The 12,550-nt window shown below is 41.9% G+C and overlaps 1 protein-coding gene across 6 annotated transcripts in view; it reads right to left on the minus strand.

The window, feature by feature from the left end:
- The window catches only part of tln2b (talin 2b), a 105,606-nt gene that overhangs the window by 54,911 nt on the left and 38,145 nt on the right, over window positions 1-12,550 (minus strand). For 4 of the 6 annotated variants that reach the window (XM_037767605.1, XM_037767603.1, XM_037767606.1 and 1 more), the window contains exons 1-5: window positions 9,522-9,657; window positions 9,338-9,435; window positions 9,026-9,155; window positions 7,898-8,053; window positions 7,329-7,471 (exon numbers count right to left, since the gene is read on the minus strand). In XM_037767605.1, coding sequence (XP_037623533.1) covers window positions 7,329-7,471; window positions 7,898-8,053; window positions 9,026-9,155; window positions 9,338-9,435; window positions 9,522-9,657 — 663 coding nt within the window. Of the gene's footprint in view, window positions 1-7,328; window positions 7,472-7,897; window positions 8,054-9,025; window positions 9,156-9,337; window positions 9,436-9,521; window positions 9,696-12,550 lie in introns of those variants that run through there. The other 2 variants (XM_037767601.1, XM_037767602.1) reach the window with 1 other exon arrangement.

Consider the following 12,550-nt stretch of genomic DNA (forward strand, 5'->3'; position numbering starts at 1 on the left):
ATGCATCAGTCTTTCACGATATCCCATCTGCATTACAGAACGGCCCTCAATATGTTGCTAAGAAATCTAATGACTGGAGGGGGAAAAAAAGAAGAAGAAGGCTTGTTTGGTGCTGTTGGGACATCACTTATGTTTCAATGCTTCTGCAGCCAGGCTGTCTACATTATCTTCACCATTTAGGTAGATGGAAAGGGAGAAGCCTTTGTTGACATATTTCAAATGGTTGTCAGTGTGTGCTGTTTTCTCCAGGGGGCAGTCAGTTCTGCTTCTCTCTCTCTCTACCCCTCTTTCTAGTTCTCTGCTGCAAAATTAATGGCTCCAAAAGCTGAGAGGCCTCGCTGCCAGTGTGAGAGCCTCCATCAGTGCTTTTTAGCATTAGCATATCAGCGCACAGCGTGGACCCGACTCATTCTTACGTCCCATTACATCAATGAAAAACTAAGCAGCAGCTTACTGCTGTAATTAGGACAACAATCTCCTCCACTCACAATCAAGTCCTCTCCCCAGTGCAATCCACAGTGGAGTACATAGAGTAAAGCTCTTACTGAACACAAGAAGACACTCTAAAATTAGCCCTCACATATGCCATTCACTCTGGCACTAACTGTTCACTGGGTGAAGTAAATGTACATTTTTACATTTTAAACTAAGTATTGCTTGGTGGGCGCAGATTGGTTAAAAGGCCCCAGTTATTTAGAAAAAAATAACTTAGGTTGCAAGAGCCTCAGTGTGGGTTTAGACACACAGAGACGCAGGGTGTAGCACAGCAACTGTAGATACCAGTGGCAACTGTAGATATACCAGCGGCAGCAAAATTGGGGAGGACAGGAGGAAAACCAACCCACGGCATCATGTTATTTTACACTAGTTGTCTACTTATCTCTACTTTCTTTTTTATTAAACAAAAGAAAATAATACAGATTAAGTAAACAGGGGATATTAGCCAAATAGAAACAATAAAAAAAGAGCCAGGGGTATATGACATTAGACATAAATATTACATAGATATTCAAAGGTCCAGTGTGTAGGATCTGGCGGTATCTAACGGTCAGGTGAGGAGATTGCAACCAACTGAAGCCTCTCCCGTGTGCCAAGCGTGTTGGAGAGCTACGATGGCCGAAGCAAAAACACGAATATCCCTCTCTAGAGCCATATGGAGCAGAGCCAGTGCATAAAGTGTGTGTGTACTTGGGAAGTGAGTGGTGAAGTAAGAGAGAGAGAGAGAGAGAGCGGCAGCGACGGGAGCGAGTAATGTGATTGTCCAGCCCAGGAAGGAAAAGTTAACAGAGTTTGGTTTGTCCATTCTGGGCTACTGTAGAAACATTGCATTGCAACATGGCAGACTCCGTGGAGATGACCCGCTCCCCATGTAGATATAAACGACTCATTCTAAGGTAACAAAAACACAACAATCCTTATTTTCAAGTGATTATACGCTAATGAAAACACACTTATTAATATAATATTCCATTTCTGCCAATAGATCCCCCTAATTGTTACACACTGGACCTTTAAGTGTCTCGATAGCCTTTTTGTGAGTTGAATTTGAAAGTGGTTTTACATATTGCTCAACATCCTTCAAGGAAACAACAAAACATATATTTTTTATTGTTAAATTATATATATATATATATATATTATGATTAAAATATTTTGCCAACATCATTATCAAATTTATTTAAATAAAGATGTCTTTTTTTATTGGATTTTTTGAAGAAACCAAACACCACATTTTCTCATGTATCCTGTATCTACTTGATACCCTATCATATTATTATCATGTTTTTGGAGTAACCTGGTTATGTGTTTCGCATATGTAAATATGGTTTCAGAAACCAGGTCATGCCTTCCCTCGATTTGAGAAACTCAGATGTGCTAGCTGGAGCACTGACAGAAACTAGGATGTGGCTGGATGTAAACACTTTAACCAGGTTTCATAGATGCATCCTCAACTCCAGTTCCCATTTGCCAGTAAACTAAATATACTGTATATGATGCTCTACACCTTAAAATAAAAGCGAAAGTTTATTGCAATGATTACATTTTATCGGTTGTTGCTCTCATCTTCCATTACTGGGGAAAAGATAAGGGAGCCAACATCCTGCAGAGAGGTAAATGCAACAGTGGCCAAGCAGCCAGAAACCAAAGTGGGTTCTTCCTAAATTGCTGCGTCAGTCAGTCGGGAAATGATGGTTTGACACACAGTTGATCAGCAAGTGAGATATATTGTGATATGGTAAGCAAGGCAATATATTGCGATTTAAAAAAAAAAATAGTTTTAGGAAACCTGTCATAGTAAAGAACACACCAACAGATGCATAAAATCTGAGTAAAGAATAGTTTAATTTGTGTATGCAATCAGAACAGTGGGATCTGCATTTGCGTTTATCACAGAGGGCACATACACCAAGATGGTGCATATCTTTGCAAATAAAGCATTGACTGAGTTAATCTTTGCATGGAAACTATTAATTAAAATCGATACAGTATCACAAAACATAATATTGCGATACTCGATATTTTTTTACACCACTAGTTGGCATGTCAATATACTCGTTGCTTTGCTTACAATACAGAATATAATATATAATATCCAGTTTGGCATTGCCACATACAGTAAAGTTTACTCTGAACACTGAATGAATCATGGGCCAGGTGGTTTCAAATCAATAAGCAAACATCAGATTAAGCAGCCAACTATACAGGTACTGTATTTGGTCAAAGGACTGGCCAGATTATTCTGTCATGATTGTCACCAGACGAGACAGCGAGGACAGACCCCGACTTTCCTCAAAGCGGATATGGCAAGTGATACAGGCGCTGGTTCTGGGACATTTTTTTTTGAGCTGCATGAGTGGAAGTGAAGCACAAGACATCAGAAGCCGTGACACATACAGCCTGAGGCTCAAACACTGAGGTCAACGGGTCCACCGCGGCCCAACAGAGCGCACACGGTGTAATGCAGCCTTAAAAATAAATGCTGACATAGGGATACACTAAAGTGGCTAAATGCACACACGGTGCTCCATAGGGACGGTATAAATAAGTGGGTAAAGGAATATTTAATAGCTTCGTAACCTGGACAACACAGTTCTATTCTGGAGACATATCCTAAATGAAAACATGATTCGGGGGGGCGTTCTGTTGTCTCACTAAACTACAGCACTGAACCTGAACTGACCGAAATCCAACCTTTGATTCTTCTATTTTCTCTGTTCGTTTTCCAATAAAGTAGAAATGCTTCATAAGCTTTTAAAATGCTGTCACAAACTCTTACAGAACGATTGATGAAAAAAAAATAAAAATATGATGAAATGGCAGCTGGCAGCAGGATACATTTCATTTTGACAAATTCATTTGTCCCTGCTTTGGACTCTCGTGGTACAAATAGCACAATTTAAGAATAAAAGAGCAAAAGCAAAAGAGCAGAGTACACACAGTGTGATGCTATTGCTACGGAGGTTTATCCTGGTCTTAGCACAAATACATGACAGAAAGGGAGTGGTCGAGTAGTAAAGTAGATTAGTCTGTTACTGGCAGAGCTTCCATTATGTGTGTGTGTGTGTGTGTGTTTGTGTGGGTGGGTTTGAAATCATTGAAGCTTCAAATCATTAGTAAACATTTGACATCATCGCCGATTCGCGGGGATGCTCTGTCAAATAATGCCAGCGATAATGTCATCATCCGCACAATCTGAATTCAATTACTCCATCCTGCTGAGTTTCTGAGAATTACAGGAACTGTGAATGACGGAGGATGTTAAAGAGGAAGAAAATGGAGGGAGAGTGAAAAAGCTGTGCAAAAAAAAATAGACAAGAAGTGAAAGAGAAGCCCGGGGTATGTTCCACTCTTCTGGCTCCGTTTGGCCTTTTTAACACAGTGACAAATTAGAGCCGCGGCCATGTGAAGAGTCTCTGTGATCTGCCTGTGTAACAATCCGAGTGTGTGTGTGTCAGAGAGAGAGAGAGAGAGAGCGAGAGGGAAAGATAGATGGGGAAGGGTAACGGAGAGGCAGAAAGGAGGCGGGGGCGAGAGGCGGGGTTGTTATTGCGAGAGGAAATATGAGTCTGTGTTGAGAGGAGAGCATGATATGCACGGCGCTGTGATGTGTGCCAGGGTAACAGGGTGGGGATGTGTGCGATTATGTCAGAATGTGTAGGAGATGGAGAGGGAGTGGAGACAGACGAACGGGAAGGGAAGGAAACTGGAGGGTAAGAAAAATAGAGGCAGAAACAGGAACAGACAGATAGAAGGGAGGAGAGCAGCAGGAGCAGGCAGAGAGGGTGGCTGGATGCTTTTTATGAACATATTCAGGAACGCAGCGGGGATCGAGAAGATGAAGAGAGGCAAATTCCAACGACTCCACACATTTCAGACATGGTATATATATATATCTAAGTGAGTGCTGTTTTTGCAGAGATTCTGTGTGGGAGAGCAATCTTATGTTTTAGTATTTCTTTTAAACAATATGCAGCATCCACTTCTGTGAGTGTATTAACTCTCTCCCAAACTCTCCCTCTATTTCACAAGATGCATCAGTATGTGTGGGTGTGTGTGTCCAAAACACTGCTGTTTCCAGGAGGGGTTAATGTGCATGCAATGATGTGTGCAGTGAGCAAACCCTGACTAGTGCGGTACCGGGCTCAGCTGACCCCCCTCAGGGAACCCCCCCGGTGCCAGCAGGGCTCCCTCGGTTTAAACAACTGGTAGAACCAACACATGCAGGCACACACTCGCAGAGAGAGCGAGAGAAACTAATTTAATAAACACACACCGCCTCATCCAGACGTAAACTCCAAGAAGCCAGATATATGCTGCGTGTTGGACAAATCTGCAAACAACAGGGAGTGTTAAGGTACTTATGTGACTCACTGCCCCTGAAATCTCCTGAACCTTATGAACATCTATTATACTATTATAGATATAACCTCTTCAACCCCACTGAATCACTGGTTGGTTAGCCACTACAAATGTGTGCTGTACAGTCAGTCAGTCATTGTTAAAACCCACAGAGCTTTTGTTGCTCCTAACGTTTCCAAGGACACAAAATATGTCAGGCTGAATTTTGGGGAAATGCACAAGAAGACTATTAGAAGAATAGAATATTTCCATTTGAGGAATGGTGGAGCCATAAAAAACACTGAATATTTCAGTCCACACATTGTGAATTAAAGAGCTGGAATAAGTGGATACAATAAAGTGTTGATTAAGATGATTATTAGGGGTGTGGGAAAAAATTGATACAGCATAGTATTGTGATATTTTGAGTGGCAATATTGTATCGATATATGGACGTCAAGTATCGATCTTTCATTATATAAACTATTAACCTCTTAACAATCTGACGGCCTGCCGGCGGGCTCAGTTTTATAGCTAGAGTGAAGATACTGGTATCATATGAAGCTAGAAAACCTAAGGAATCGATTGGTACCAATCATGTCATGTTAGCGTGTCGGGAAAAACTGGCATGGTCCTTTTCAAAGGGGTCCTTTGACCTCTGACCTCAAGATATGTGAATGAAAACTCTGAGATGAACAGAGTGAAAACTGTATCTTATTAGATAAAACTGATTTTTAAAAAAACGCATATTTTGCAGTTAAAAAAGGTAATATATCATAATATATCTTATTGCAATACCCAGCAAATCGCAATAAGATTGTATCATGATAATATTGTATCGTGGGGTCTCTGGTGATTCCCACCCTAATCATTATGACCTTAAAGCTACTTAAAGTGAAAACTGTATTTTATGGTGATAAATTTAAACACGCTTGCCAAAACACAAAGAACGGTGGGACGATGTTGCAAAGATAATCCAGCAACATTAAAACATCTGGACATCTCAAGGTTAGAGCCCAACAATGGCAATGCAAGCAGCAGCGGTGCTGATAACTACATGTATGTATGTATGGAGAAGACGGGAGAGCAAGTAACAAAGGTAATGTGATGGTGGGAATCACAGAGGAACTTTAAGCTGCACTAATCAATATTTCTATATTAACAATGGATCAAATGAGCATATGTAATGGGAAAGGGGTCGCTTGTAGTGACAAATCCACAGATTGTTCACATGTTGTCAACTTTATAAGATGATAATATGTCAGTGTTTTGTTTACAGTTTGTTCTGCTGTGCTCAGACCAAGCAGCAACCTCTGGTGCTGAGAAATGAAGACCAACACGGAAGTGCCAAAAACTGCAGTTCTTCAAATGGCCACTTGAGGCTGGCTCCAAAAGCGAGTCCATCCATCCATTATCCGTAACCGCTTATCCCATTCGGGGTCGCGGGGGTCTGGAGCTGATCCCAGCTGACATTGGGCAAAGGCGTGGTACACCCTGGACAGGTCGCCAGCCTATCACAGGGCTGACACATAGAGACACACAACCATTCACGCTCACATTCACACCTACGGGCAATTTAGAGTCAACAATTAACCTAACCTGCATGTCTTTGAACTGTGGGAGGAAACCGGAGAACCCGGAGAAAACCCACGTGGGGAGAACATGCAAACTCCACACAGGAGGGCCCCTAGCCGGATTCGAACCTGCAACCCTCTAGCTGCCTCTTGCAGTGCTAATCACTGCACCACCGTGCAGCCCTCCAAAAGCAAGTCAATCCACATAAAGCTCCATGTTAAAATGCCCAACTTTACAGCAGAAGAAAACATGTTTACAGCCTGGTACAAAAAACGGTTTTGGTCTCTATAGCTAGTATCCCCGTCCATGACAACCGCACAGGGGGTGAATTTTAATATAACTCACCCATTTCAATTATATGAAGACTTAAAGTTAGGCATAATTTAGGGCGTGGCCGCGTTAAGTGACAGGCGGGGGCCGTACCAGGTCGCTCTGCTGCATCACTCGGCTCGCCTCAGCTACACAGGCGATCCACCTCTCTGCCCATTTTTTGGATTAGTCGGATGTGTTGTCACTGCCACAATGGCAGCCTATGTCCATTATTTTATACAGTCTATGATTCAGACAAAGTGCAGCTGTTCTACCTGGAACTAAAGCTTTTCCTTCAAGGATTCATATTGTTGTGTCCCTGTACAGTAAGAAACAAGTCAAACCTGTCTGGACCACATCTGAGGTTCCCACATCTGTCTGTCCAGACCTGGCCAACAGTTAGATGCAACAACATAGTGATTGAGCGTAATTACACTGTCTCGTTGTGCCTTCTGAAAAACATCGAATCCCCCCGCCCCCTCTGCTTGGGACTCATTTTTCAGGTTGGGCTGTAACAGCAAAAAATGTGTGTACAGTAGGTCACCCTCTCTCTCCTCTGTTTTGTTTTTGCTACAGCAGCATAAAGGTGTGTGTAATTGTTTTACCTGAACATAGAGCAGGTTTAGCTGGACAGGGTCCCGCGAGTCCACGTTCTGGTCCGAATAGAAGAACTTGCGCCTGAGCAGCAGAGTCTCACTTTCCTCCACTCCCTGCTCTCTGAACGTCCTGCTGTGGTCCAGCCAGTTCACTGCCCAATCAATACACACACTCTGTTAGCACACGCACTGAAATGAATAGACACTCACTTTACACAGATGTTACCAGAGGAGGATACTGAACTAACGTGAGACAGACAATCAACCAAATGAATCACAGGGAAGTGAAAAATCTTGAACAGTGTCATTTGCATTATTTTCTGTGGAGACGAAAGCTAGTTTCCATCCAAAGTCAAAGGGTGATTTATGTATTTGCATGTTTCAAAATTTAATTGGTGTCCTTTGGGAAAAAGATAACACTTGTAATTCCATTAAATTTTGATATGTCAATGCAATAAATTAAACTTGAGTGATGAAGCACATGTCCATGAACATGATGGTGTTGAGTCAGATTCACTAATGTGAAAATAAAAAAACGGCCGTAAAAGCCATCAAGATATCAACGATCTCGCACTCACGCTCATCATCCGTGTGGAGTTTGGCTTTGAGCTTTTCCATCTTCCTCTCGTCTCGTAGCTGCAGCGTTCTGTCTCTCTTCAGCGTCCCCATTCCTTCCTCCTTCTTGTCCTCCGTCACCTCCTGAATGAGGGAGTACTCCTCATAGTTGGTGATTCCTGAAAAGAGGGCAAGTTAGCCAGGGGATTCTCAGAGGAGGAGAGGCACGATAACCAGTACCGTGATAGAGAAAGCGCCTCTGCAATTCTCTCGCACTCAGTTTTTTTTTTTTTAATCTCTTTCTCTCTGCTTTGAAACAGAAGTGAAGGAAAGCTGGTACAGAGCCAGAAAACTAAAATGGGAGCAGGGGAGGAGGAGAAGCCAAGCAGAAAGACCTACTCTAAACAAACATTTTCCAATAAAGCTATCTGCCAGGCACACATCCCTCTCCTCCTCACCCAATTGAGCTTGATGGCAGCTCCATTATAATTGAAATATACAGCTTAGGGAACACCTCTGTGACAGGCAGGGATGGCACGGTTTGGGCCTTGGGAAAAACACTTTAGCATTTATTAGAAACAAGCTTGTTTGAGCTTGATAAATCATGCCCATCGTGCTCGGAACAAAAAGTGATTAGGACTTTATCAAGCATACATGAATGCTCCGAAGTACTTAACAAATGCTGCTGCTTAAGTCTGGGTAAAGCAAAAATAAATATGTGTTCTGAGTTTGTCACACCACAGAAAAATGTGTTATTAACCACTCAGCCAAATTTGTATTATTAAAAAACACCAAGAATATAAAATTAGGTTTCAAAATCATGAAAAAATAAGCAGTATTCTCTGCTCTGAATCACTGGAAGCGTGTCCATTGATGGCCAAACCACGCCCCATTCGCGGGTGAGGGTTGATTAGTTATATATATATACAGTACACAACAGGGAGCTGCGGTAGCTCACCTGGTAGAGCAGGCGCCCCATGTACCAAAGCTTTAAATATGAATTAATGTAATAACACAGTAACATAATGCAACTCAGTATGAAATCAAGTGGTGTGACTGGGACTAAAAATAAAATAGAGGATGAATAATTCAATCCTTGGACGATGGCTTGACAAGATTCATATTAGCAGCACTTGGAGACTATCACTAACCTATTCTGCTGCATATGGTGACGAGCAGCTCCCCGACCGTTTTGGAGTCGTCCACCATGATGGTTTTAACTGCACCATCCAGCATTTTGATCTTTTGCGGCCTTTGTTTCTTCTTATACTCCAAAACGTCCTGCGGAAACAGGAGACAAGCACAATGACATCCGCAACCCCGCTGATAGTTCTCGGCGGGGAAATGCAGTCGCTCCTAGCGAGCAGTTATGCATAAGATCCCTCTGGAAAATGTAAATCACTTTAAGAGACGATAAATGACACTGACAGTTCTCCACCCCAAACTATATGACTTAATCTTACTCCGTTTCGCAGCATGTAGTAATCCAGGGTTCTTCCAGACTCGAGCCAGATTCCTTTCCGGGGATCATCGTCAGACAGGAACAGGCCGTAATCTGACGCTGAAACACAAAGTGAAACATGCAAATGTAAACGCGCCTATAGATTTTGATTATGTAAATTACATTTTAATGAGTCATCCACCCACCTTGTCCTGTCTGGGCTTCTGGGACTCTCTCTCTGATGATCCTGCAGGCGTCATACACGGGCGTGGACGGTTCAAACTGCATCGTCTTCACCACGTTGCACTGGCGCACGCAGATCTTTAGTGACAAAGCCACCATCTTGGTGGGTAGTATAATGGCCTCACCGACCTACACACCTGGAAAATACAGAAGTAGAGACATGTATATGTTATTATAAAGTAGGGCTGACAATCGATTAAAATATTTAATCGCAAATAATCGCATGATTGTCCATTGTTAATCGGGATTAATCACAAATTAATGCACATTTTTATGTCCCTTAAAGATAGATTTGTCAAGTATTTAAATCTCAAATAGACGGCCTGTGCTATGGCAGGTATCACAAGCAAATATTAAAATGTCCTCCTCTCATAAAACACTCCTGCATGAATGTGTGAAGAGAAAATCTCAGCTGCAGACTACAACATCACAAAGCACAGAACAAATCATCACAATTATCTCCGTGGGGACATTTTCACCTGTGAAATTGAATATGTAGCCCTGCCTCAGCAGCTCCTCATTCTCCCCTGCTGTTCTGCTGATATTAAAGGGTTAAGTGCATGGGGAGCTTCTGCCTGATTGCTGTGTGTGTAGAATTATCTGAACCAAGGCAAGCGACATAACCTTTCAGCAGATAAAAGAGAAACGAGTGCAAATCTCTCTAATCGTCAGCAATAACAGGAGCCGAGTCAAAACACAGAAAGTGACATTCCACCGCTGCATCATTATTCGCTCTTCTCCTGGCTCGCACTCTCGCCCAGAAGCCGACTTCACTGTGAGACAAATCAGTGGGTGTTTTGTCACATACTGCAATTAGGATGAATCAATTCAGATATTCTGAGACTCGTATGCGCAAAAAAGGAAAGAGAGAGACTGATACTGCAGAGCGTTTCTCCTCTTCCTTGACCTTGGCTTCAACAGGGAGAGGGATGAACATGATAAATAGGGCCATCTATACTCGCAAGGCTCTCTGCCTCATTCTTAACCACATTATAGACCTAAAATCTAGTTATTACATTTTCATGAACAAAAATGAGTCTGTGACACATTCAACGCCAACCCATCTCTTCTAGAGAAGATGGGTGTATCATATTAGCATAGATACAAGTTCCCAAGTACTGATGTTGCTATATTCTAGCACAGCAACTAATGGTTATCTTTAGAGCTGCAACGACTAATCGATTAGTGGTCAACTATTACATTTATCGACAACTATTTTGATAATCAATTAATCGGTTTTAGTAATTTCTCAAGTAATTCCAGCTTCTTAAATGTGAATATGTTCTGGTTTCTTTACTCCTCTATGGCAGTAAACTGAATATCTTTGAGTTGTGGACAAAACAAGACATTTGAGGACGTCATCTTGAGCTTTGGGAAACACTGATCAACATTTTTCACCGTTTCTGACATTTTATAGACCAAACAATTAATCAATTGTTCAATTGATCGACTGGAGCCGATCCCAGCTGACATTGGGCGAAGGCGGGGTACACCTTGGACAGGTCACCGGAGTATCACATGGCTGACACATAGAGACAGACAACCATTCACACTCACATTCACACCTACGGGCTATTTAGAGTCAACAATTAACCTAACTTGTATGATGTCCATGTGCATACTCCACACAGAAGGGCCCCAAGCTGGAATCGAACCTGATACCCTATTGCTGTGAGGTGACATCGCCAACCACTGATTTTCATTATAAATTCATTTGTTTTTCTCTCTGGTTCTGTAATTTTCTCCATTAGTTGATTAATCATTTTGTCCATAAAACATCAGAATGGTGATAAATGCCCTCACAATTTTCCAAAACCAAAGTTGGCATATTCAAACTGCTTTTTTTTGTTAGATATCTATATTAATACCATAGAAGACTAGAAAAAAACAGCAAATATTCACATTTGAGAAACTTGAGGGAATGGATTTTTTCGGGTATTTTGCCTTTAGAAGATATACTGAAACAATAAAAGCAAAGTTTGGTAATCTTAAGAAACTAGCAAGAGTACACTAGATTTTTCAAAATGGTCCAGCCGAAATAACCGAGCCCAGTGTTGTCAACTCTTTTCTAATGCTGGCAGCACTAGCTCCAAAAGTCGCTAAATCTAGAGAGAAAGTCGTCAAGTCGGCAACACTGACAGTTCATCCGTTCCAAAGCCACACCCCAAAAATGATCATTATGAACGTAAACATATCATAATGAACATAAACAACGAACATGGCTATTGTTAGTACTCACAGCTGTCAAACTAGCAGCCTTTTGGAAGACATGGGAGGAGCATGTGCAGGCAGGCAGGTAGCCCGTCCAATCATTTCATTTGAGCCAGATCACAGTCCTGTGACAGCCACAGGTACTGGATTTTTTTTCTTTTTTTGTTAAAGCATTTAACTTATTGATTGATGTCGGGATGTTATTAGAATTTGCACAAAAATAACAAAGAAAATGTTTTTGAAGAAGATTACCAACCCTAGCTTTAAATCGATTATCAAAATAGTTGCAGATTATTTTTCTGGCGCTCAACTAATCCTTTCAGCTTTACTGTACTACATATCCTACTTCAACACTCAAAGAATTTTGTATTTCTCTCCACGGCTAAAGTTCAAGTATTCACACTGACATGATTCAGATCTCAGCCGCACTTGGAAACAAAGAGTTTTTTTGTGCTCCGGATTCGCAGCTCATCCACAGACCCCCTTTGAGCCGCAGCAGAGAAAGTCTGAGAGGTAAATTTTCTATAATGATGGAGTTGTGAATGAGCCCACCTGTGACTGTGGCTCTATCATGGCCATGGGTTCCTTTCCATCCCTGAGATTTTCTTCATACAAAGTGAGAAAGACAAGCACAAAGAAGAAGGGGTAATGGCGCTGCGTGAGCTCTCCTCTCTACAGGCTGGCAGAGGAGCCCCACCGAGTTTTTGTCATCCAGCTCTTCCTCAGACACTTTCTTCTAGACAAGCAGCTTCAGCAAACCCCAGACTGACAGCACGACAGG

The sequence above is a fragment of the Sebastes umbrosus genome, chromosome 4, assembly GCF_015220745.1.
Source record: "Sebastes umbrosus isolate fSebUmb1 chromosome 4, fSebUmb1.pri, whole genome shotgun sequence".
Classification (NCBI taxonomy): domain Eukaryota; kingdom Metazoa; phylum Chordata; class Actinopteri; order Perciformes; family Sebastidae; genus Sebastes; species Sebastes umbrosus.